Source organism: Anomaloglossus baeobatrachus, chromosome 4 (assembly GCF_048569485.1).
Source record: "Anomaloglossus baeobatrachus isolate aAnoBae1 chromosome 4, aAnoBae1.hap1, whole genome shotgun sequence".
Lineage (NCBI taxonomy): Eukaryota > Metazoa > Chordata > Amphibia > Anura > Aromobatidae > Anomaloglossus > Anomaloglossus baeobatrachus.
Window position 1 is genome coordinate 224,259,032 of NC_134356.1, and position 25,912 is coordinate 224,284,943.

Genomic DNA, 25,912 nt, shown 5'->3' on the forward strand with positions numbered 1-25,912 from the left:
AAATCTGGCCTTTATGGAAGAGTAACAAGAAGAAAGGCATTTCTCAAAAGAAGGTGCTCTGGTCAGACGAAACCAAAATCAAACTATTTGGGCACAATGCCAAACGATATGTTTGGTGTAAAAGCAACACAGCTCATCACACTGAACACACCCTCCCCACTGTCAAACATGGTGGTGGCAGCATCATGGTTTGGGCCTGCTTTTCTTCAGCAGGGAAAGAGAAGATGGTTAAAATTGATGAGAAGATAGAAGGAGCCAAATAGAAGACTATTCTTGAAGAAAACCTGTTTGAGTCTGCAAAAGACCTGAGACTGGGACGGAGATTTGTCTTACAACAAGACAATGATCCCAAACATAAAGCAGAATCTGCAATGGAATGGCTCACAAATAAACGTATCCAGGTGTTAGAATGGCCAAGTCAAAGTCCAGACCTGAATCCAATCGAGAATCTGTGGAAAGAGCTGAAATCTGCTGTTCACAAACGCTCTCCATCCATCCTCACTCAGCTCCAGCTGTTAGCAATGAAAGAATGGGCAAGAATTTCAGTCTCTCGATGTGCAAAACTGATAGAGACATACCCCAGGTGACTTGCAGCTGTAATCACAGCAAAAGGTGGTGCTACAAAGTATTAACTTAAAGGGGACGAATAATATTGCACACCCCAATTTTCAGTTATTTATTTTTTAAAAAGTTTAAAATAAGCAATATCTTTCGTTCCATTTCACAAATGTGTCCCACTTGTTGTTGATTCTTCAACATAACATTAAAATTTTTATCTTTATGTTTGAAGCCTGAAATGTGAGAAAGGGTTGAAAAATTCAAGGGGGCCAAATACTTTCGCAAGGCACTGTACTTAGTAGTCCGTACAGTCTAATATCTTGATTACCCCCTTCAAGCCCGGGCCTATTTCTGTTTTTGTTTTTTCCTCCCCTTCTATCCGGAGCCATAACTTTTTTATTTTTCTGTCCATATAGACATGTGAGGGCTTGTTTTTTGTTGGACAAGTTGTACTTTTGAATTACATCATTCATTTTACCATATAGTTTACTGGAGAACAGGGAAAAAATTCCCAAAAAGATGGCGAAATTGTGAAAAAAAACACAATTCTGACGTGTTCTTTTTGGGAATTGTTTTTATGGTGTACATTTTGTGGTAAAAATTACCTCACAATATACTTTTCCTAATCAGCCTGATTACAGTGATCCTAAACATGTCCAGTTTTTTCATTATTTTAGAGGTGAATAAAAATTAAAAAAAATTTGCCCCTCACAAAATGTGAGGAGATATTATTTTTCAAGACCCATAACTTTTTTTTTTCAGTTGATGGAGCTGTGTAATTTAATTGATTTTTGATCACTTGTTACAGCATTTTTTTGTGGTACTGCAGCGACCAAAGAAACGTAATTTTGGCATTCTTTAATTTTTTGCTTACAGTATTCACTAAATCAGATTAATTATTTTTGTATTTTGATAGACTGGACTTTTCTGAACATGGTAATACCACATGTATTTTTTTATTTTTTTTCATCTATTTTAATGGGGCTAAAGAGCCGGTGATTTGAACTTTTATATATTTTTAATTTTTCATTTTTTTTAAACCATTTTTTTTTTACTTTTTACTGTTCTTAATACTGCCCTCAGGGGACTTGAAGCTGTGATCATCTGATCACTTGTGCTGTATACAGCAATGCCACAGCAGTCTATGTTGAAGCCCGACAGGTTTCAAAGGAGCGCTGCTACGACAAGCACAGAAATCTTCAGCAGATCCCTTGCTGTCAGACAAACCCATCAGCATCTGCAATCACGTCATGTGTGCACCGATAGCTGCTTAAAATTGTGCGCCCCATGGTGGTGCGTCTTAAATTCCGCTGCAGTAATAGGTTTAATAGGTTAACAAGTCCATATGTATGATATTCAACTCACTGTGTATGAACCCACTCCTTTTAGCCTCTTCCCTGGAGCATGGACAGGCACTGCCACAACCCAAAATAATCCAACAAAGTAAGGAGAATCTAGCTCTTCAGGTGAGAAAGACTTCAGGTGAAAAGAATCACCCTTAATCATGATTAAGGGTGATTCTTTTCACCTGAAACGCGTAGCGCTGGTCATAATATCTGTTTTGCCTGCATGTTGAAATAAGCCTCAAGTCTTTCTCACCTGAAGAGCTGGATTCTCCTAACTTTGTTGGATTAACAGGTTAACGATTAATACCAAGCCAGTACCTACTGAGTATGAGGAGAGTTCACCCCGTGAGCCCGTTACATAGACTCGCTTCTGACTTGTGCCACATATGTACAGTGGCTGTTGAGAAGGGGTTAATATATACCACCAGGAGCTCATTCATTCTTTACAGACAAAGACTCATCCATGTACAGAAACATCACGGTCACATGACCAGTCACATAATCATGGAGTCACCAAAAGTCGTGAAGTCCCGCAGCGTACATGACATGTGGTGACATCACAGTCACGCGATCGTTATGTCACCAAAGGTCCTCAAGCAGTCTCTACATTGGAAGCTAGACTGTTGACGATTGGGCCCCTACTGGGCATTTGATCAGTTTGCCCATTTTTGACCTGGTTACAGGTTCTCTTTAAAAGCATATAAAACGTGTTTTTACAATGTTTATTAGTCCCGCAAATAATAACGTGATCCTTTTATCGCTTTTGTAATACATTGCATGGTGTATGTACTACTGATGTACTAAACTGACTGACAGCCTATGGATCCTAGCAGGATCTAACTGAAATGTGTATATGGGAGACCTGGAAGACACTGCTACTCCTCCAATTGCCACACCAGCCCATCGACACCTTGCCTTGGCACTTCAGGGCAGATACAGAGGGAGCTTTCTCCCTATGTCAAACTCTTGAGATGCCGAGCCCAACTGACGTTAAGGAAACACTAACTACAGTGCTGGCCAAAAGTATTGGCACCCCTGCAATTCTGTCAGATAATACTTAGTTTCTTCTTGAAAATGATTGCAATCGCAAATTCTTTGGTATTATTATCTTCATTTATTTTGCTTGCAATGAAAAAAAAACACAAAAGAGAATGAAACAAAAACCAAATCATTGATCATTTCACACAAAACTCCAAAAATGGGCCAGACAAAAGTATTGGCACCCTTAGCCTAATACTTAGTTGCACAAACTTTAGCCAAAATAACTGCAAACAACCACTTCCGGTAGCCACCAATGAGTTTCTTACAATGGTCTGCTGGAATTTTAGACAATTCTTCTTTGGCAAACTGCTCCAGGTCCCTGAGATTTGAAGGGTGCCTTCTCCAAACTCTCCATTTTGAGATCTCTCCACAGGTGTTCTATGGGGTTCAGGTCTGGACTCATTGCTGGCCACTTTAGTAGTCTCCAGTGCTTTCTATCAAACCATATTCTAGTGCTTTTTGAAGTGTGTTTTGGGTCATTGTCCTGCTGGAAGACCCATAACCTCTGAGGGAGACCCAGCTTTCTCACACTGGGCCCTACATTATGCTGCAAAATTTGTTGGTAGTCTTCAGACTTCATAATGCCATGCACACGGTCAAGCAGTCCAGTGCCAGAGGCAGCAAAGCAACCCCAAAACATCAGGGAACCTCTGCCATGTTTGACTGTAGGGACCGTGTTATTTTCTTTGAATGCCTCTTTATTTCCCTGTAAATTCTATGTTGATGGCTTTTCCCAAAAAGCTCTACTTTTGTTATTATATATATATATATATACATGTATGTGTGTATATATATATATATATATATATATATATATATATATATGTATATATATATATATATATATAATCTGACAGAATTGCAGGGGTGCCAATACTTTTGGCCAGCACTGTATATTCTAGAAATACAAGCTCACTAATAATTACAGGCTTGAAGCTCTAGTCTTTGATATCTCCCTGATCTAACATTCAATAGAATTATATGTTTTTGATCTCGCAAATTTGCTGGACTGTCTGCGGAATCCATGTCAGGAAGTTGTTAATTTTATTTGTTGTTTAGTTATGTTTTGCAAAAAGTTAATTCATAAGCAATTGATTTGGCAAACAAAATATACTGCTTGATGTATCAACACTAACAAACTGGAGGGTCAAAATATGTGCATTTTCTTAACCTTGATATTACTATCTATATGTCCTAAAATTTTCTAACGCATGATTTCAAGATTTGTTAACTACAAAACCTAAGAAGAATCATTTGAACGAGAATTATAATATATAGTTACTAATGGACGTCTGTTTTCTAAAAATTAAATAAAAATCAATATTCCATGAGATGCCGAGTCGCTATATGAGCACGTGTTAAATATCAGTCCTATGTTTCTGTGTTTTATTTAGTGACAAATATCTGATTTTTTTCAGTTAGTGTGATAGTATATGACCTGTCTGTGACCGCCCTATCCTGCCAATGCACTGCAGTGCAATCACAGACAACACACATAGCAATGGACTATTGGCATGGAAGTCAGTGACACTAACAAAATGTTAAAAACTCTAAATATGTTTGAAGACCTGGGAATATTTGCTGCCACCAACCTTTACTGCTTTTTTTTTTAACAGAATCAGATCCAACAGGAAAGAACTGTATGAGGCTTTTATTTACACTTCTCTTCCTTGTTGGACGTAATCCACTTTTAAACATTTTGCTGTTATCACAATTGGTGACCGTGGCCTGATATAACTTACAAAAGTGACAAGTATTCCTCTATATAAATACAGGTGTTGCCTCATGAAGCTGGATACAGAGACTGATTGTTAGCAACTTCCATATAAAATAGATTTCTAATAGAATCCAGACTTTGATCATAGACTATGGACAGTGTTTTCCTTGGGGCTGTCACTAAATATTTATTGATCCTTACATAATAATGTATTGTGAGAGTGGTTTTATATTATCAATTACATGGAAAATAAGTGTGTTAAAGCCAATCTGCTCCCGTGTTAGGGCATGTGCACACACGATGTATATGTAGCACCCCTGGGACCCTCAGGGCACTACAGGGAACTGCATCCTCTTGGGGATGCAGGACCTACCCCCTGGGACCTGGAGTACCAGTGCCGTGTCCATCAAAACACAACCAAAATCCTAGTTGGCCACTCCACACTGGGCATAGAGGGTTAACCATGTAAGGGGTTGGTCGCCATGGGAACGAGTCCCTGGGTTTAGCCAGCCTGGTGGGAGGGGTCAGTCAGTTAGTCAGTAGTGAGGAGTTGCGTAGAACACAGGAGAGGTGTGCGGACGTGCCTGAGCTGGGTCTGTGTAACGGTGACCCCGGGGGCACAGGAGAGAGGTCGCCAGGATGGGTACCGGAGATACTGTTGGGACCGGAACGCGAACAGGGCACAGGGCCTTAGGTCAAGCGCAAGTTTTAGACTGTTTGGCAAATACCTGCCCGGTGAGGACACCTTCACAGACTTCACCGAACCAAATAATTCAGGTGCATCAGCAGTAAACTAGGATCGGGGTTTGGACACTTACCTCCCCGCCGTACGGAGTAGACTGTACCCCAAAAGGGACAGTCGGGGCCCTCAAACGCTCCACGACGTGGACCCAATCAACTGAGAGTGCCGGGGACAGAGCAACCTGGGTCACTACATTGGCACTGGTACAACAAGGGACCTGAACCAGCAACACCTGGGTTCACAGTGAGTAGAGACTATTAAAGACAACCTGGTGTGGTCTCCATTATTGCCCCCATTACATCTCCCAGGCACAGCCCTACCTATGGAGGGCCTACCATCACAGCTGCCACTACCACCAGCCCTGGGAGTACCCACATTCAGCAGCAGCGGTTCTCCATCCTTAACCGCAACCAGCAGGTGGTGTCACATGAGAAAAAACTCTTATCTCCCCTGTACATACCCCCATTAACAAAAGGGGCCCAGGGCTTGGGACCGGGCAACGGCCACCAAAGTGACATTCCTATTTGTTACTGCCTGGGACCGAGTACCCCCTTCCATGGGTGACACATATACACAAACAATTTTCTGGTTAAACATTCTAATTGTAAAATGTGTTGTGTATGACAGTGATAGCTGAGATTTTGCTAAAAGTATTCAGATGGCTGGCTTGGTGACTCAATGGTTAACCTGCAGTCTTACAGCGCTGGGCTCCTGGGTTCAACTCCCACCAAGGACAACATCTGCAAGGAGTTTGTATGTTCTTCCCATGTTTGTCTGGGTATCCACCCTGATCTCCTCTTACACTCCAAAGATAGGGAATTTAGATTATGAATCCCAATGGGGACAGTGTTTCAGATGTATGTAACGCACTATGGAATAATTTGGCACATCTTCTTAGAGGCATGTGTGGCGCCCTGGACAAGCCAGGTTGTCACAGAACTACACCAACACACCCCACACCCCGGTTAGGCACATCGAAGCCAAACACAAAATCCTTGTTGCCTTCCTCCAGGGGCTGATGTCCACACCAGGGGGTGGGCCAGGTGGTTGGTCCCGCCCACCAAAGAGTTCACAGTCCTGGAGGCGGGAAAAGGAAGGAGTTCTGAGTTGAGTAATGAAAGTGAGAGGACGTAAAGTGGTAGTGGAGCAGCCTGAAGGTGGTCCGGGTGTGTGGCCCGGACGGAACAGCAAGGTTGGCAGATGGTGGTGACCATCTGCAGGAGAGGCCTATTGGACCAAACCATAAGGACCGTGGACGGGCGGTGGCCCGGCGGTACCGGATCGGCGAGCAAAGAGAAGCCAGCACCATCCGGCAGGGCTTACGGACCCCGACAAGGCTAGGAGTCGCCATTGAATTTGTCAAATCCGTTAGCGAAGGGAACCTCTGGGGTTTCCCAGCACTCAAGTCCCGATTGAAGGCGACAGCTCAAACCGAAAAGGGAAACACAGTCACCGCCAAGGCTACAGTTTCCAGGGCCAGAGCCTGCGGGCAAAAGGGGCTCCCTCAGCCTCCATCCAAGCTGGGGAGCGGGTTACCGGTGGGAAGCCATTGGAACCGTCACACAACACAGGTGCAGGGAAAGGCAGTCACCATCAACCTGCCGGGAGGAGAAACAACGCAGCCGTCTGTGGGACCCGTCCATCCAGCCGTTTGTTTTACCGGAGACTTTGCATTCATCATTGGCTGAGTGAGTACCACCGTGCCGTGTGGCACAGCGCTGCCCCCGCGACCCTGCATCTCACCAGGCCCCATAACCCGCCTGCCATTCCTACCTAACCCCTCACCAGGCCCCGGGACAACCAACCCCCCTACCCACGGAGGGGAGAACCAACATCCAAGCTGCTCCCTGTCATCGCTCCCGGGATCCCCCATCCAGAGCAGCGGTGGTGTCACCAATCTCACCACAACCGTGGGTGGCGTCACGGACAATATCCCTAAACCCAAACCACCCCCTTTCACTCACGGGCGAGAAACGCCGCTCGAGTCCCCGGGATCCGGCCCACCGCTCGAGCCACCACCGAGCAGCAGCAGCAGCAGCCGGACCTGAGCAGTGGATGAGCGCAGCGTTCCCTCATCCGCCCGCGACACATGCACCTTGCCAGAAATGATACTACAGTCAGAAATTGTAGTAGAATCTCCGAAGTACGAAATTCCAAACGTTTTGTTGAATTTGATGGGTAGACTAAAGGGGGCTTTACATGCTGCGACATCGCTAATGCGAACTCGTTGGGGTCACGGAATTGGTGACGCACATCCGGCCGCATTAGCGATGCCGTTGCGTATGACACCTATGAGCGATTTTGCATTGTTGCAAAAACATGCAAAATCGCTCATCGGTGACATGGGGGTCCATTCTCAAAAATTGTTACTGCAGCAGTAACAAAGTTGTTCCTCGTTCCTGCGGCAGCACACATCGCTCCGTGTGACGCCGCAGGAGTGAGGAACCTCTCCTTACCTGCCTCCCATCCGCTATGCGGAAGGAAGGAGGTGGGCGGGATGTTACGTCCCGCTCATCTCCGCCCCTCCGCTTCTATTGGGCGGCGGTTTAGTGACGCATCTGTGACGTCGCTGTGACGCTGAACGAACTGCCCCCTTAGAAAGGAGGCGGTTCGCCGGTCACAGCGACGTCGCCGGGCAGGTAAGTAGTGTGACGGGTCTGGGCGATGTTGTGCGGCACGGGCAGCGATTTGCCCGTGTCGCACAACAGATGGGGGCGGGTACCCACGCTAGCGATATCGGTACCGATATCGCAGCGTGTAAAGCGGCCTTTAGCCAAAACTGGTCCTTCATTGTCTCCAACCATATTAGAGGAACTTCTTCAATTTGGTGTTGGACAAAAAAAATGGTGACTTTTCAAAAGTGTTTTACAAATGTTTTCTGTGAAAGCCAGTTTGAAGAACCGCCCATTTAAATCCTGCATCTAAAAGGGACATGTCAGCTGAAAATGCACAAATATAGACTCACAGTATGAACTTCACATACAGATGTAGATAAATGGCAGCCATCAATCACTTATGAGAGTTTGGGGTAGGGCAGTGAGAATCAAGGGTAACGTTCTCCTCATAAATACAGTAGATTACTGATCAAACAGTGATCACACACTAATCCTTCCTCAGGATATTTATGTCGCACAATGCTAAGACAATGTTAAATTTAAATGTAAAATTATTTTTAAACCCAGTGGTTACAAATTCAGGGGTGTGAATAACCAGTGGTTATGTGTTGAATGGCAAGTTTTATTGTCCAGCATATTTTTTTTTTACTTGCCATTAAGTTATTAAATTAAATTATTATTGGCCAATTTAATTAAATTATCAATTTTATTTAAGAATTTCTAATTAATAAATAATTATTAAACAATGAAATAATTATTTATTAATTAGTTATTACATTATTATTGGCCAAGTGAATACAATTATGTGTTTATTTTAATAATAAATAATTATTAATTAAAATATGTATTAATAAAAAATATTAATTAATTAGATATTAAATTATTATTGGCTAAGTGAATCTACAACCATTTAATCTGGCTAATACAATGAGGTTTATATACTTTAAGAGGAATATAATTTAGAGGAATAATACATTAATGTGTTTTATAAGGGCATTCATACAAAAGCCCAGATAGAGGAATGCTGAATTATAGATGTCACTAAAGAAATGTATGTGCCTAAAACACAAACTTTACTCATTAGGTAAAAAAAAATAGTTCAGCCTCCAAAAATGACACATGCCAATAACATATCATGCATATAAAAACGTGCCTAAACTGAGACAGGGATGTGATTCGACACATCCGACTGGTGAAAAGTATGTAGTTAATAAAGTTTAACAATAGAACTACTGGACTCGTGACACCTATATAGAAATACATGGTGCAAAGTAGTCAAAATGACTACCTCAGTAGTTCTAGTGTTAAATGAGTATGAGGACACAGATTTTTCAAATTTTTGTTTTTGTGTGGTGCAATAGCCATCCCCCAAATTAAATACCTCATGTTGATGGAATCCCTGTGATGAAAAGAGCACTTTCAGGTTTAGAAAACTACCGCTGATGAATTTAATTTTGTAAAGGGGCTTTCTGGGATAACTGAAAAATAGAGAGGGTGTCTAAGGCCAGGGCCACACGTGGCACTAGTGGGATGCTCGCATGACACTCGGCTCGCGCTGGCAGCACAGCAGGAGCAGAGTGTCATGCGAGTGTCCCTGCTACTGAGGTCCGACTGTGCGAGCGGACCTCAGCTGCGGGGGGCAGGCCGGCTCTCAGGAGGGACGGGCCAGTGCTGTGGAGGGGCGGGCTGGCACGGAGGAGGAGAGGGAGGAATTTATCTCCCCCTCTCCTCCGTAGCCGGTTATTGCCATTCTTGCACTGCACTCGTGGTACACCGGTGTACTGCGAGTGCAGTGCGATTTTTCTCTCGCCCCATTCACTTGAATGGGTGTGAGGTAAATGAGTCTCGCATTACAGTCGCACCATGCTGCGATTGTTTTCTCGGTCCGATTAGGGCTGAGAAAATAATCGCTCATGTGTGCTGACACACAGGCTAGAATTGGTCCGAGTGGAATGCAATGTTTTATCGCACTCCACTCGCACCGATTTTTTGGCCGTGTGGCTTAGGCCTAATATGCAGAATCTTTACAGTGTGTATAGTGCACACCATTCTTTTTTTTTTAATTCTTTATTTAGCAGCAGACATGGAGATAGGCCAATCCAACAACATACAAATTACAACCAATATTACAAAAAATGGCATCTTCTGAACAATTGCGTAATGAATAAACAACGCTATGGTCCCTCCACATCAACCCAATTTTACGACTTAACTAGGAAGATCCAGGTCACTCAGAGGAACAGAGAAAGAAGGACAAAGACCTGGCAGATTGGAAACGGGGAGAGGATAGAGAGAGAAAAAAAATTCAAGGGAGAGATAATGGGGATGAAAGGGAAGTACAAGAGGAGGGGGGGGACATAAAGCAGGAGTCTGCCTGAGACAGGACCAGTGGCCACCTCAAAACCATTCTTAAGTCAAAGAAGAAGAAAAAATAAAGCAGTCAGCACGTGATCACTAGTACACCAATGGCATATGATGATGAACCAGGGTGGAATCCTAGCACTGAGTACAATTCACACTGTTAGGATTCCGCATATTAGACTCCCTTGCTGTTTTTTGTATGGCTCAAACAACTCCTTTTACAGTGTTTATCCTCTTCAAAAATATGTATATAGAAAATGCATATTTCTTTGATAGCTTTGATAGCTGATTGTTTTAATAGGTTACTTTACCTGAATCACACTTCCCATATAGGAGGCAATTGCTGACATTGCTATACATAGTATTCCATAAAAGGCACCTAAAAAAACATAGGAAAAAAAGCCATTGGTAAAATGTCCACTTAACAATCTCACTTTTTTGTTATGATCATATCCATTACCATTTTACAATGTAGTCTTTATGATTCACAGTTTTGACTCATTCTTGGTCTTTGGTATTTATTAGAATTCGACATAATATACTCTCTTGCACTTCACTGCTTTTTTCATGCCATTCTATGGATGATATCTGTGTACAATGTGTCTATGTTTTATTGCATTCTCTTGGATTCACCCACCATATTCTTTTTAATGTGTTTGAGTAGCTGTTTTTAATTTGTGGAATAGCATTTTTTTTTTTATAAATTAAAAAATGAGGATTTTTTTGCAATTGTATACCCCTCTTGGACATCAGTACATAGATTCCTTTTTTTAAAAAAAAAAAAAAAGAAAAAAAAAGAAATAGATTCAATTCTAAACAAGAACAGAAGATTAAAGATGTCCCAAATAGTCTGAAGCGGCTTCATCAGAGAAAATAACTGCACCCTTGTCCTCTGCAGTCCAGTCTCTGTACTTCTTATAAAGTTATTTTCTCTGATGAAGCCTCCTTCAGGCTGTTTGACATATTCGGGAGAATAGTTGGAAAAGAAATTATGAGTACCTGCAGTTCTATTCTGAAAACGTTATCTCACTTTCTGTAAAATCTGGGAAACTCATTACATGACTGTTGGATGAACAATGGTTTGGCCGATCATTCGGCCAACAGCCATCTCAGCTGTCGCTCCCATACACAGCAGCAAACATTTGGATGTGCACTCCTATGTTCCCTGTCTGAGAGCTACTGCCAGCGATATCTGTCAGTGGCTTATCTCCAGGAGCATAAAAGGATTGACAATCAAAAATCGGACATGCCAAAACCTCAACTCCCTATACAATCAATTGTTAGACTGTCAACCGTACACTTCAATTTTGGTGACTTTGGCCAACATTAGTCTATTGTTTATGGGGCTTAATAATGTCAATGGTATTATTGCAGCAATGCGCATCACATACAATCACAATGAATAGCACTTATCTATAAAGGTGGCGTCACACATAGCGACGACGACAACGACGTCGCTGCTAAGTCACCATTTTCTGTGACGTAGCAGCAACGTCCCGTTGCTGTCGCTGTGTGTGACATCCAGCAATGACCTGGCCCCTGTTGTGAGGTCGCCGGTCATTGCTGAATGTCCTGCTTAATTTTTTGGACGTTGCTCTCCCGCTGTGAAGCACACATCGCTGTGTGTGACAGCGAGAGAGCGTCGAACTGAAGCGAGCAGGGAGCAGGAGCCGGCGTCTGGCGGCCTGCGGTAAGCTGTAACCACAGTAAACATCAGGTAACCAAGAAGCCCTTTCCTTGGTTATCTGATATTTACCTTAGTTACTAGCGTCCGCCGCTCTCACGCTGTCAGTGCCGGCTCCCTGCACACGTAGCTGGAGTACACATCGGGTAATTAACCCGATGTGTACTCAGGCTAGGAGTGCAGGGAACAGGGAGCCGGCACTGGCAGCGTGAGAGCGGCGGACGCTAGTAACTAAGGTAAATATCGGGTAACCAAGAGAAGTGCTTTCCTTGGTTACCCGATATTTACCTTAGTTGCGCTTTCACGCGTTGCTGCCAGCTGGGGCTGGTCACTGGTCGCTGGTGAGATCTGCCTGTTTGACAGCTCACCAGCGACCATGTAACAACGCAGCAGCGATCCTGATAAGGTCAGATCGCTGGTTGTGATCGCTGCTGCATCGCTATGTGTGACACCACCTTAAGTCAGTTTGAAGGGAGTACATTTGCACAACGGACACATGCTGCCTTACATTCATTCCATTAGCATATGCAACCAAAACAAAAAAAACCTATGCAGTCATTGAAATCTTTTTTATACAGTACAAGAATCATTCTGTTGTTAGCTCCATGAATTATAAAAATAGATACTGGGCAGATATAGAAATGGCCATTTTTGTATGCTAAATATCTCAATTTGTTCTTACATTTCCTTTAGCAGTGATGTATATCTATACTCTTACATTCATAGTTTGCATGTTTAGCATTACATTTTATGTCATCTCCATTAATGGCACAGTCGTGACATATTAACTCAATAAAAGAAGGACTGGCCATGTCAATCATCATTTACACCAGGCCAGAATAATGTAGTGTATCAGCCACTTATTACTTTGGATAAAGTCATTATTCTATCCCTACGAATTAAACTTAATTTAACATATTAGACTTGAATTTGAGCGTTGGTTTAATAACAGCAAAAGTAAGACTAGTTTGTTAGAATATGTCAGAGCTGGATATTTCCTTCAGCTTGTTGAAGAACGTTTAGTGGTATAGAAGAAAACAGGCTGCAGAATGTCCTTTAAACTGCATATCCTCTATTTCAGACCTTGGCAATCTGTAACCCATGAACCACATCTGGCCCTGTGGATGTTATTGTCCAGCCCACAGACTAAAAACAGTCGCCCATGGGCTGCCCCAGATGATCGCTCTCTCCCCTTAACCCCTTGTTTCCTGGTATCCCAATTTCACCGGTACCTGCATCCTCAGGGTCTGCAGATTCTGGTGAAATAAATGATGGCTGACAGTGTTCTTCTTTTACCATTCACCTTTGTGCGATTTAGACTCAGCAGAGTTGATGAAGTCAATAAATCGCGCTTGCTGTGAGGAGCCCCAGTACACACAATAAAGACCAAAGTAGTGCGCAATTTAATGGGGGTGAGATGAGTAATATTTGTTTTTTTGAATGTCTTTCATTTATAAGGGAAATATATGAAGACATCACACTCATACTGGGTAAGGAGCTGAGGGGAAAATAATACTGTTTCGGTGGTTATACTGTGTGTGGAACTGTGGGGTCAGTATACTATGTGTAAGGACCTGTGGGTCATCATATGGTGTGGGGGGCTATGGGCCCATTATACAGTGTGGAGGTTCTGTGCCATTATTCTGTGTGGGCGACTGTGGACTATCATATTATGTGGGGTCCATCATATTGTGTGTGCGTGGAGCCAAGGGGGCATGATACTCTGTGTAGGAGATTGTGGGGTCCAATACTGTGTGGGACATCTGGGGAATCATTATACTGTTTTGAGGACTATGGGGGCATCATACTGTGTGTGGGAGCATTGTGGAAACATCATACTATTTGGGGATCTGTAAGGTCATCATACTGTGTGGAGAGCTGTGGGGGTTCATAATTTGTGGGGGCATCATACTATGTGGGGTCCTGTGTGGGCTATCATGCTGTGATGGTTCGTATGGTCTGGAGGGCATAATACTGTCTTAATGGCCTGTGGGAGATCAGACTATGTGTAGAAACTGTGAGACCATCGAATGTGTTGGGAGCTGTGGGGGCATCATTCTTCTTGTGTGGGAGGTTTGTAGGGACATCATAATGTTTGGGGGCTATGGAGATGGACATCATACTGTATGCAGAGGTGTGGGTATACTGTGTCTGGGAACCTTTGGGAAAAGCATACTGTGTGGGGGTGACTGGGGGCATAATATTGTGTGTGGGAGGCTGAAGGGTCATCATACTGTGTGGGAGCAGGGGCGTAACTACTGCGGTCGCAGCGGTCGCCAATGCGACCGGACCCGGGCAGTTAGGTGCCCGCAGCCGGCAGATCAGCAGCGAGCTCCTTTCTGTGAGAGAGGAGCTGCGCTGTTCTGCCGCAGACCACGCAGCGTGGCAGCCGCTATATGACCCGGTCACCGCCGCTGACACCGGGCCCCCCTGCCTGGTGTCAGCGGCGGCGTCACCGCGCTCCCATCACCGCGCTCCCGTCATCGCACTCCCGTCACTGCACTCCCGGCTGTGATATTGCATAGAGCCGCTCTATGCATCATCAGTCTTCCCCCATGCCTCCGCGGTGACGTCACTCCTGTGCGACTGCTGTGCTGAGTGCACAGAGCGCAGGACGGGAGGACACCGACCGGAGCCACGGGGGAACGAGAACAGAAGTGAGGACGAGCAGCGCTGAAACAAGTAGAGGTGAGGACAGAGCTGAGAGGTGAGTACTTGTTTTTTTTATTTTTTTTTATAAATCAGTGAGTACACGGGGAGGCAAGCTGCAGGACACATGGAGTCCTTGGAGGGCTTGGCTGCAGGACACATGGAGTCCTTGGGGGGGCCTGGCTGCAGGACACATGGAGTCCTTGGGGGGGCCTGGCTGCAGGACACCTGGAGGCCCTTGGGGGGGCTGCATGACACATGGAGGCCCTGGGGGGGCTGGCTGCAGGACACCTGGGGGGGCTAGCTGCAGGACACATGGAGGTCCTGGGGGGGCTGGCTCCATGACACATGGAGGCCTGGAGGGGCTGGATGCATGACTCATGGAAGCTGGCTACATGACACATGGAGGCCTTGGGAGGGGCTGGCTGCATGACACATGGAGGCCTTGGGGGGGCTGGCTGCATGACACATGGAGGCCTTGGGGGGGCTGGCTGCATAACTCATGGAGTCCTTGGTAGGGGTAGGCTGGCTACATGACACATGGAGACCCTGGGGGGGCTTGCTGCATGACACATGGAGGCCCTGGGGGGGCTGGCTGCATGATGCAATGATGCATGGCGGCCTCTGGTGCTGCATAACACATGGAGGTCCAGGGGGGGAGCTGGCTGCATGACACATGGAGGCCTGGAGGGGCTGGCTGCATAACACATTGAGGCCCTGGGGGGCTGGCTGCATAACACATGGAGGCCCTGGGGGGGCTGGCTGCATGACACATGGAGGCCTTGTGGGAGGGGGCTTGCTGCATGACACATGGAGGCCCTGGGGGGGCTGGCTTAATGACACATGGAGGCCCTGGGGGGGGCTGGCTGCATGATGCATGGAGGTCTATGGTGCTGCATAACACATGGAGGTCCCGGGGGGGCTGGCTGCATGACACATGGAGGCCTGGAGGGGCTGGCTGCATGACACATGGAGGCCCTGGGGGGCTGGCTGCATAACACATGGAGGCCCTGGGGGGGCTGGCTGCATGACACATGGAGGCCTGGGGGGGCTTGCTGCATGTGTCTGTTCTGCCGCAGACCACGCGGCGTGGCAGGAGCTATATGACCCGGTCGCCGCCGCTGACACCGGGCCCCCCTGCCTGGTGTCAGCGGCGGCGTCACCGCGCTCCCATCACCGCGCTCCCGTCACCGCACTCCCGTCACTGCACTCCCGGCTGTGATATTGCATAGAGCCGCTCTATGCATCATCAGTCTTCCCCCATGCCTCCGCGGTGACGTCACTCCTGTGCGACTGCTGTGCTGAGTGCACAGAGCGCAGGACGGGAGGACACCGACCGGAGCCACGGGGGAACGAGAACAGAAGTGAGGACGAGCAGCGCTGAAACAAGTAGAGGTGAGGACAGAGCTGAGAGGTGAGTACTTGTTTTTTTTATTTTTTTTTATAAATCAGTGAGTACACGGGGAGGCAAGCTGCAGGACACATGGAGTCCTTGGGGGGCTTGGCTGCAGGACACATGGAGTCCTTGGGGGGGCCTGGCTGCAGGACACATGGAGTCCTTGGGGGGCCTGGCTGCCGGATACATGGAGTCCTTGGGGGGGCCTGGCTGCAGGACACATGGAGGCCCTTGGGGGGGCTGCATGACACATGGAGGCCCTGGGGGGGCTGGCTGCAGGACACCTGGGGGGGCTAGCTGCAGGACACATGGAGGTCCTGGGGGGGGCTGGCTCCATGACACATAGAGGCCTGGAGGGGCTGGCTGCATGACTCATGGAAGCTGGCTACATGACACATGGAGGTCTTAGGAGGGGCTGGCTGCATGACACATGGAGGCCTTGGGGGGGCTGGCTGTATGACACATGGAGGCCTTGGGGGGGCTGGCTGCATAACTCATGGAGTCCTTGGTAGGGGTAGGCTGGCTACATGACACATGGAGACCCTGGGGGGGCTTGCTGCATGACACATGGAGACCCTGGGGGGGGCTGGCTGCATGATGCATGGCGGCCTATGGTGCTGCATAACACATGGAGGTCCGGGGGGGGGGCTGGCTGCATGACACATGGAGGCCTGGACGGGCTGGCTGCATAACACATTGAGGCTCTGGGGGGCTGGCTGCATAACACATGGAGGCCCTGGGGGGGCTGGCTGCATGACACATGGAGGCTTTGTGGGGGGGGGCTTGCTGCATGACACATGGAGGCCCTGGGGGGGCTGGCTTAATGACACATGGAGGCCCTGGGGGGGCTGGCTGTATGATGCATGGAGGTCTATGGTGCTGCATAACACATGGAGGTCCCAGGGGGGCTGGCTGCATGACACATGGAGGCCTGGAGGGGCTGGCTGCATGACACATGGAGGCCCTGGGGGGCTGGCTGCATAACACATGGAGGCCCTGGGGGGGCTGGCTGCATGACACATGGAGGCCGTGGGGGGGCTGGCTTAATGACACATGGAGGCCCTGGGGGGACTGGCTGCATGATGCATGGAGGTCTATGGGGCTGCATTATACATGGAGGTCTATGGGGATGCATAATAAACATGAAGGACACCTTATACATGGACTCTAAGGGTGCATTATACATGGAGGAGTATGGGGCTGCATAATACAATATGAAGGTTTATGGGGCTGCATTGTAATACATATAGTACTATGGGGGCTACATTATAATATATGGAGGGAGGCTACTTTATACATGGAGAACTATGGGGGTGCGTTATAAAACATAGAGGACTGTGGTGCAATATAATTTATGGAGGACTATGGGCTTAATTATAATACATGGAGGACTATGGGAAATGCATTATAATACATGGAGGACTATGGAGGTGCATTCTAATATGTGCAGGGTTATGTGGGACCCTTTATACTATATGGAAGGCTATGTGGGGGCCATTATAGTATTTGGAGAACTATATACGAGGGGGGACAAAGATACAAGCATGGCATTTGAATGTTTTGTGCTGAAGGAAAAAGGCTTTTTCCCTCAGCACACAGCTTTCCCATGCTCTGCTGCACATCTCTCAGCACCCAGCTTCCCATGCTCTGATATGGGAAAGCTGGGTGCTGAGGGAATGATGTTTAGCAGAGCATGTGAAAGCTGGGTGCTGAGGACAAGATGGATATCAGAACATGGGAAATCTGTGTGCTGATAGAGGGATTTCAGATCATGGGAAACCTGGGTGCTGAGGGTAAGAGCCAAGTGTCAGCATCATTATCCTGTACCCCGAGTGCCAGTGTGATTATCCCGTACCCTAAGGGGTACTTTACCCGTTGTGACATCGCTAGCATTTGCTAGCGATGTCCAGCGCGATAGCACCCACCCCCATTGTGCATGAGATATCTGGTGCTTGCTGCTGTAGCGAACATAATCGCTACGGCAGCGTCACACGCACATACCTGGTCGGCGACGTCGCTGTGATGCCGAACAATCCCTTCTTCAAGGGGGAGGTGCGTTCGGCGTCACAGCGACGTCACCGCGACGTCACCGCGACATCACTAAGCGGCCGGCCAATAGAAGCGGAGGGGCGGAGATTAGCGGGACATAACATCTCGCCCACCTCCTTCCTTCCGCATTGCTGCTGGACGCAGGTAAGGAGATGTTTGTCGTTCCTGCGGCTTCACACACAGCGATGTGTGGAGCTGCAGGAGCGACAAACAACATCGTATCTCCTGATGTAGCGACATTAAGGAAATGAACGACGTTACACAGATCAGCGATTTTTTTACGCTTCTGTGCTCGTTCATCGTCGCACTTAGGATTTACACGTTGTGATGACGCTACCGGCGCCGGATGTGCGTCACTAACGACATGACCCCGACGATATAACGGTAGCGATGTAGCAATGTGTAAAGTACCCCTAAGTGTCGGTGTACGTAGAGGAGGGGCCCCGGTCCAAATTTTGCACCAGGGCCCATCAAACTCTAGTTACGCCACTGTGTGGAAGGGCTCTTGAACATGGTACAAGCCTGAATAACAGGAGTAGGATAATTGACTGCTTTTTATAAATTTTATACAAATCAGTAAATTATATGGTGTTGATTAGCTGCTGCTGATAAGAATACAAGTTACAATAAGCCCTACCGTAACTTGTAATAGCAGTAGCAGCTAGGCAATAAATTTAATTTTGCTCAACATTATGCAATAAAATAATAATATGTTAATACTGTATTAATATTGAACATAATTAATCTTAGCCTATTGGGTCAGTCTTGTCCAATGGGCATAGTCTCCCACGGACACCTAGGTAATGACTGTCCACCCCTTTTCTATTAATATTTAGATGTCTTTCCCATTAATAGAGGGCACTTATTTATGAATACAGGTGATGTTTTCATCAGGATATGAGAAGCATTACAAAGGTAAATGGTAAATAGTGCCCTGCAATGTTGGTAGATTGCTACCGGATGATCAGAGTAGACGATCCAGAAACGGATTACAAGAGATAAACTGACGTCATAGTTGAATCGTGAAAATGTCATTAAACTCAACGTTCTGTTCTTGTTCCCAACGTACCTTCCAAAAAAGAACCAATGTCGCATTTTCAGTGTCATTTCCGTGTTCAGTAACAGAAAGGTATGTAAGATTAGTTACTCATGTCTCCAATACAAATCTTGTATGGAACAGCGTAATCCAAAGAGGACACTGACCTCCACTATCACATCACCTAATGATTTACTGTACCTTTTTACTTTTTACTAGATAAAAGTGATTCCATTCTCTCCAGATACAAACTATCAATATACAGCAAATGTACTATATAATAAAAAAAATAGAGACTCACTCATTCCTTTTGACAGCCATGATAGCTTTCTTTCAGAAAAATTTGTGTATGGTTTTATCAGGTCTTCTACAGTTACTGCAGCCAGTGCATTAATACTCGATGACACGGTGCTAAAGAAAGAAACAACAAATCAACATGAGCAGCTCTGTGAGATGATATAGCATGATAATCAACATTGTTGGTGAACATTATGTTTGTTCTTGGAGATAGGTTTCTACATAAGTTGCTACATAAGAAACTCTTGGGGCAAAATGGATATGACATATTTATTACAGGAAAACACCTTGCCCAAATGATAGGGTCACTTATGATAGCTAGCCCATGGTTGGAATTCATAGGGACCATAGAGCAATACTATGGCATTTTTGTATAAAGCACAAGTGATCAGATGATTTTGGTTAAAGTTCTCTAAAGCCACGTGCACACGTTGAGTGTTTGGTCAGTATTTTACCTCAGTATTTGTAGCCAAAACCAGGAGTGGGTAATAAACACAGAAGTGGTGCTTGTGTTTCTACTAGGCTGGAGACAGACTTGCGTATGACACGCATCAGTGCAATGTGAGAAACTCTCGCATTGGACTCGGACCCATGTTAGACAATGCTGCAACTCAGATCTGCAAGTTTTTCCTCATCCCTAAATGGACTAAGGAAAAAAAACCAGCATGCTGTGATTGACTGCAAGAGCTGTGTCACTCGCACCCACTCAAGTTTATGGGTACGAGAGAAACATCCAAGTGCAGTGCGATATACGTACAGGCTGTCAATGGAGGAGAGAGGGAGATTAATCCTTCCCTCTCCTCCGCAGCGCCCGCCCTTTCCTTCGCAGCTGTGACCTGATCGCAAGATCAGGTCACAGTCGCATGACACTTGGCTCGGGCTCACAGCAGAGCCTGAGTCAAGGGTAATTAGCATATCGCATCCATTGCTCTCTCATCGGATGCCATACGCTAATGTGACTCCAGCCTTATACTTTTCCTCTAATTGTTCCACTCCTGGTTTTGGCTTACAAATAGTCAGGCTGAAAACTTACCAAATACTCAATGTGTGCACGTGGCCTAAGGGACTAACAAATACAGAGGAAAGTTTTAAAAAAAAATGAAAAAATAATCTAAAAGTTCAAATTCCTCACCTATTCCACCATTAAAAATTAAGAAATGAAAAAAAATACACATTTGAGATAACTGCGTTTATAAAAGTCTGATAGGTCAAAATATAAAATAAATTAATCTGACTTGTAAATGGTGTAATAAAAAAAATAAAATAAAATGCAAAAATTGCGGTTTTTGGGCCATTGCAACCACACAAAAAAATGTAATAATAGGCCATCAAAAAACCATATCGGCCAGAAAATTGTATCAGTAAAAAATCAGCTTAGGGTGCAAAAAACAAGCCATCACACAGGTCCACATCCCAAAAAATGTAAAACGTTACAAATCTCAGAAAATTGAGTCACAGGCAAAATGTTTGTTTGTTTTTAAAAATTTCTTAATTTTTTTGCACTATAAAAATAAAACAAAAAGTATGCATGTTTGGTATCTTCATAGACGCACTGACCTGAAGAATCATATTTTGAAATTTATCATAAAATTAATGCTGTAAATAAAAACAATAATAAAAAAAAATGCTCTTTTTTGCCATTTGTTAAACTTAAAATTTTCCTGCATTCCAATATCACATGATAATATGGTTGGTGTCATTTCAAAGTACAACTCGTCCTGCAAAAAAACTAAGCCCCAACATGTCTATGTAGACAGAAAAATAAAAAAATATGGCTTTTGGAATAAGGGTGGGGGGAGTGAAGGCTTAAAAAACAAAAATTGTGCAGTCCTTAGGGGTTAATATGGTGTTATTGCCGCCAAATGTCAATTTCTTCCTTGTATGTTAATTTGGCCTGGTTAGCCAAGAGGGCATGGTTCTCAACTCTTCTCTGTGGACGTCTTCATGTGGTCCATGACCCCTTGGCTAACGACTTGATTTACATACAAACAAGAGGAGCTATATTTCAGGACGAGAGGAGTAGAAAAGCAAAATATTAGATTCACAATTGTTTTTTGTGACATAATGTACTTCATGTTAGTGGTAAATTTAGGCCGATATTTTTTGTGTTTATTTCTGAAAAGATCGGAAATTTGGCAAACATTTCACAATTTTTCATCTTTGAATTTTTATACCCTTAAACCAGAGAGTTCTGTCACACAAAATAGTAAATAAACAACATTTACCACATGTCTACTTTACATCAGCGCAATTATTCAAACATCATTTTTTTTTAGTTTATTATGAAAAATAGTTTATTTCTCAATTTTCCCCCAAATTTTCCAAAACCATTTTATTTTTGGGACCACATCACATTTGAAGTGACTTTGAGGTGACAGAAAATAACCAAAAGTGACACCATTCTAAAAATTGCACCCGTCACACTCCTCAAAAACACATCCAAGAAGTTTAGTAGCTTTGCAGGAACTAAAGCTGTGTGGAAAGTAAAAATGAAAATGTTACCTTTTCGTACAAAAATGTTGATTTAGACCCAAATTTTTTATTTTCACAAGGATATTTCTTCTGAGTATACTGATATCCCATCTGCGGTAGAAAACTACTGTTTGGGCACATTGCAGGATGTGGAAGGGAAGAAGCACCATTTGACTTTTTGAACACAAAATTGGCAGGAATTGTTAGAGGATGCCATATCGTGCCTAAACAGTGGAAACCCCCCACAAGTAACCCCATTTTGGAAACTAGACCCCACAAGGAATTTATCTAGACATATGGTAAGCACCTTGATATCACAGATACTTCACATAATTTTACAAAGTAGAACTGTAAACATGAAAAAATTTCATTTTTCCCACAAAAATATTGTTACACCCCAACATTTTTTCATTTTTACAAGGATAGCAGCAGAAAATGGAAAGCTTGTGCAATTTCTCCTGAGTACGCTAATACCCCATATGTGGTGGGAAAATACTGTTTGGACACACCGTCGAGCTCTGAAAGGAAGGAGTAACATTTTGAATGTAGATTTTTATGACATGATCAGCAGGTGTTATGTCGCATTAAGAGAGTCCCTCATGTGCTTAAACAGTAGAAATACCCCACAAGTGACCCTATATTGGAATTGATCAATTGTTTTCCTGGTATGTGAATTTTATAATGTGGTGGCATTTGAGAGTTGTGTAGAGTACATTAGGTTGGCATATGTTAGTTCTGTAGAATGCATCAGGTTGGCATATGTGAGTTGTATAGGGTATGTCAGGTTGGCATATGTGAGTTGAGTGGAGTGCATCAGCATGGCATATGCGAGTCAGGTTGGCATATGTGAGTTGTGTATTGTGCTTCAGATTGGATTATGTAAGTTATGTAAAGCACATCCAGTCGTGAAATAAATTGGAGTAAGTATGAAATAAACGTAGTAGTCCATGGATGAGTGATAGACTTTGAATCATTCATTAATACACAGGCCAGGTTTTCATTAATACACAGACCTCACCGGGGGAATGTTGCCCTGGCACTATACAGGAACCTTCAGTTCTGGACGTACTGCGACCATTTCCTTCCTGACTTCCAAATATTAGGGCCCTGATCACTACCTCCTGGAATTGAAGGAATGTGGGGGTCTGATATGCACATCATGATAGCATGTAAGCATTATACATTGCTATCTGTATCATGTCCCCGGCTAGCTTCTTGTACCACATCTTAGCTTTTTGCTTGGCATTGGAGGGCTAGAGGACTTGATCAGAGAGATCAACTCTCCCCATGTTTCTATTGTACCTCAGGACACAGTTTGATTTGTGGACCTGTGTAGATGAACCCCTCTTGTCCTTATTCATGACCACAAGCACGTTGACAATACATTGGGCTCTGCTCTCACCATTTCTGAGCAGCTGCTCAATTAGCATCCTAGGGAGGCCGCTCTGATTTTTGTGCACAGTACCATATACCGCAGTAGCTCTGGCAGAGAGGGATTTGAAGGGTGGGATGCCAGTGTAAAACTTATGTATGTAGAGGTGATAACCCTTATCCAGCAATGCACCAAATCCAAACACAATTGTCACACTCACTCACAGGTCAGGAGGGTATTCAGAGGGTTGGTTCTGGATATACTTCCCTTCATGAACCCTAAAATCTGTGGGTGTATCTTGTTGTACTCTTGCACCACTTGTAGAGTTTAATTCCATACCTGGCCCTCTTACTAGGCAGGTATTGCCGGAATTTAAGCCTCACCTTGAAATGTATTAGGGACTCATCCATGCAGCTGTCACTTTGGGGAATGTAAACCTCAGCAAACTTATTGCTGAATAGAGATGAGCGAACCGGTCCCGGTTCGGCTCGAGGTCGGTTCGCCGATCGGAGGTCCCGTTCGAGTTCGGTTCGTCGAACGTTCGACGAACCGAACTCGAACCGCATAGGAAACAATGGCAGGCATTCACAAACACATAAAAACACCTAGAAAACACCCTCAATGGTGTCCAAAAGGTGACAAACAACTCACAACACAACACAAACACATGGGAAAGTGACAAGGACATATACTCATGCGAAAACAAAAGAGCTGGACAAGGAAAAAGAGGACGAGACACAGATATAGGCATGGCATGCCCTTCTAAAATCATGTAAAACACCGCAAGGTGACTCCAAGCGGAGTCTCCCTTTTTTCCAAAAATTGTGCCCCACACACACCCACCCATTCAGTGGCAGCACTTGTGCCCTAGTTGTACACTTCACAGCTAGATTTGCATCAAGCACATTCAAAAATACGCTATTCTTAACCGTCCCCAGGATGACACCGGGGTAGGTAGCAAAGTCTTTCCTGATGCCAGCTCTGTTCATCTTGGATCATTTTTAAAAAACACAGCAAGCAAGGGTTACTCCAAGCGGAGTCTCCCTTTTTTTCCAAAAATTGTGCCCCACACACACCCACCCATTCAGTGGCAGCACTTGTGCCCTAGTTGTACACTTCACAGCTAGATTTGCATCAAGCACATTCAAAAATACGCCATAATTAACCCTCCCCAGGATGACACCGGGGTAGGTAGCAAAGTCTTTGCTGAACCATGACTTGTTCATCTTGGCTTCTTTTAAAAACAATGTAAGCAAGGGTTACTCCAAGCGGAGTCTCCCTTTATTCCAAAAATTGTGCCCCACACACACCCACCCATTCAGTGGCAGCACTTGTGCCCTAGTTGTACACTTCACAGCTAGATTTGCATCAAGCACATTCAAAAATACGCTATTCTTAACCGTCCCCAGGATGACACCGGGGTAGGTAGCAAAGTCTTTCCTGATCCCAGCTCTGTTCATCTTGGCTTCTTTTAAAAACAATGTAAGCAAAGGTTACTCCAAGCGGAGTCTCCCTTTTTTCCAAAAATTGTGCCCCACACACACCCACCCATTCAGTGGCAGCACTTGTGCGCTAGTTGTACACTTCACAGCTAGATTTGCATCAAGCACATTCAAAAATACGCCATAATTAACCGTCCCCAGGATGACACTGGGGTAGGTAGATAAAGTTTTGCTGAACCATGACTTGTTCATCTTGGCTCCTTTTAAAAAACACAGCAATCAAGGGTTACTCCAAGCGGAGTCTCCCTTTTTTTCCAAAAATTGGGCCACACACACACCCACCCCTTCAGTGGCAGCAGTTGTGCCCCAGTTGTACACTTCACAGCTAGATTTGCATCAAGCACATTCAAAAATACGCCATAATAAACCGTCCCCAGCATGACACCGGGGTAGGTAGCAAAGTCTTTCCTGATCCCAGCTCTGTTCATCTTGGCTTCTTTTAAAAACAATGTAAGCAAGGGTTACTCCAAGCGAAGTCTCCCGTTTTTCCAAAAATTGTGCCCCACACACACCCACCCATTCATTGGCAGCACTTGTGCCCTAGTTGTACACTTCACAGCTAGATTTGCATCAAGCACATTCAAAAATACGCTATTCTTAACCGTCCCCAGGATGACACCGGGGTAGGTAGCAAAGTCTTTCCTGATCCCAGCTCTGTTCATCTTGGCTTCTTTTAAAAACAATGTAAGCAAGGGTTACTCCAAGTGGAGTCTCCCTTTTTTCCAAAAATTGGGCCACACAGACACCCCATCAGTGGCAGCACTTGTGCCCTAGTTGCAAACAGGATGTTTTGATTTGCATCAAGCACATTCCAAATCCACAAGCATTTACTCTCCCCAGGATGACACAGGGGTAGTAAATTCCTTGTGGATCCATGACTTGTTCATTTTGATGAACGTCAGTCTGTCCACATTGTCATTGGACAGACGCGTGCGCTTATCTGTCAGCACACACCCAGCAGCACTGAAGACACGTTCAGAGACAACGCTGGCAGCTGGACACGACAAAATCTCCAAGGCGTAAGTTGAGAGCTCTGGCCATTTTTCAAGATTTGAAGCCCAAAATGAGCAAGGCT

The 25,912-nt window shown here is 45.0% G+C and overlaps 1 protein-coding gene across 1 annotated transcript in view; it reads right to left on the reverse strand.

The window, feature by feature from the left end:
• LOC142303385 (sodium-coupled monocarboxylate transporter 1-like) overlaps window positions 1-25,912 on the reverse strand; it is a 99,752-nt gene that overhangs the window by 10,320 nt on the left and 63,520 nt on the right. Inside the window, exons 9-10 of the mRNA XM_075344691.1 lie at window positions 19,496-19,605; window positions 10,692-10,759 (exon numbers count right to left, since the gene is read on the reverse strand). Coding sequence (XP_075200806.1) covers window positions 10,692-10,759; window positions 19,496-19,605 — 178 coding nt within the window. The remainder of the gene's footprint in view (window positions 1-10,691; window positions 10,760-19,495; window positions 19,606-25,912) is intronic.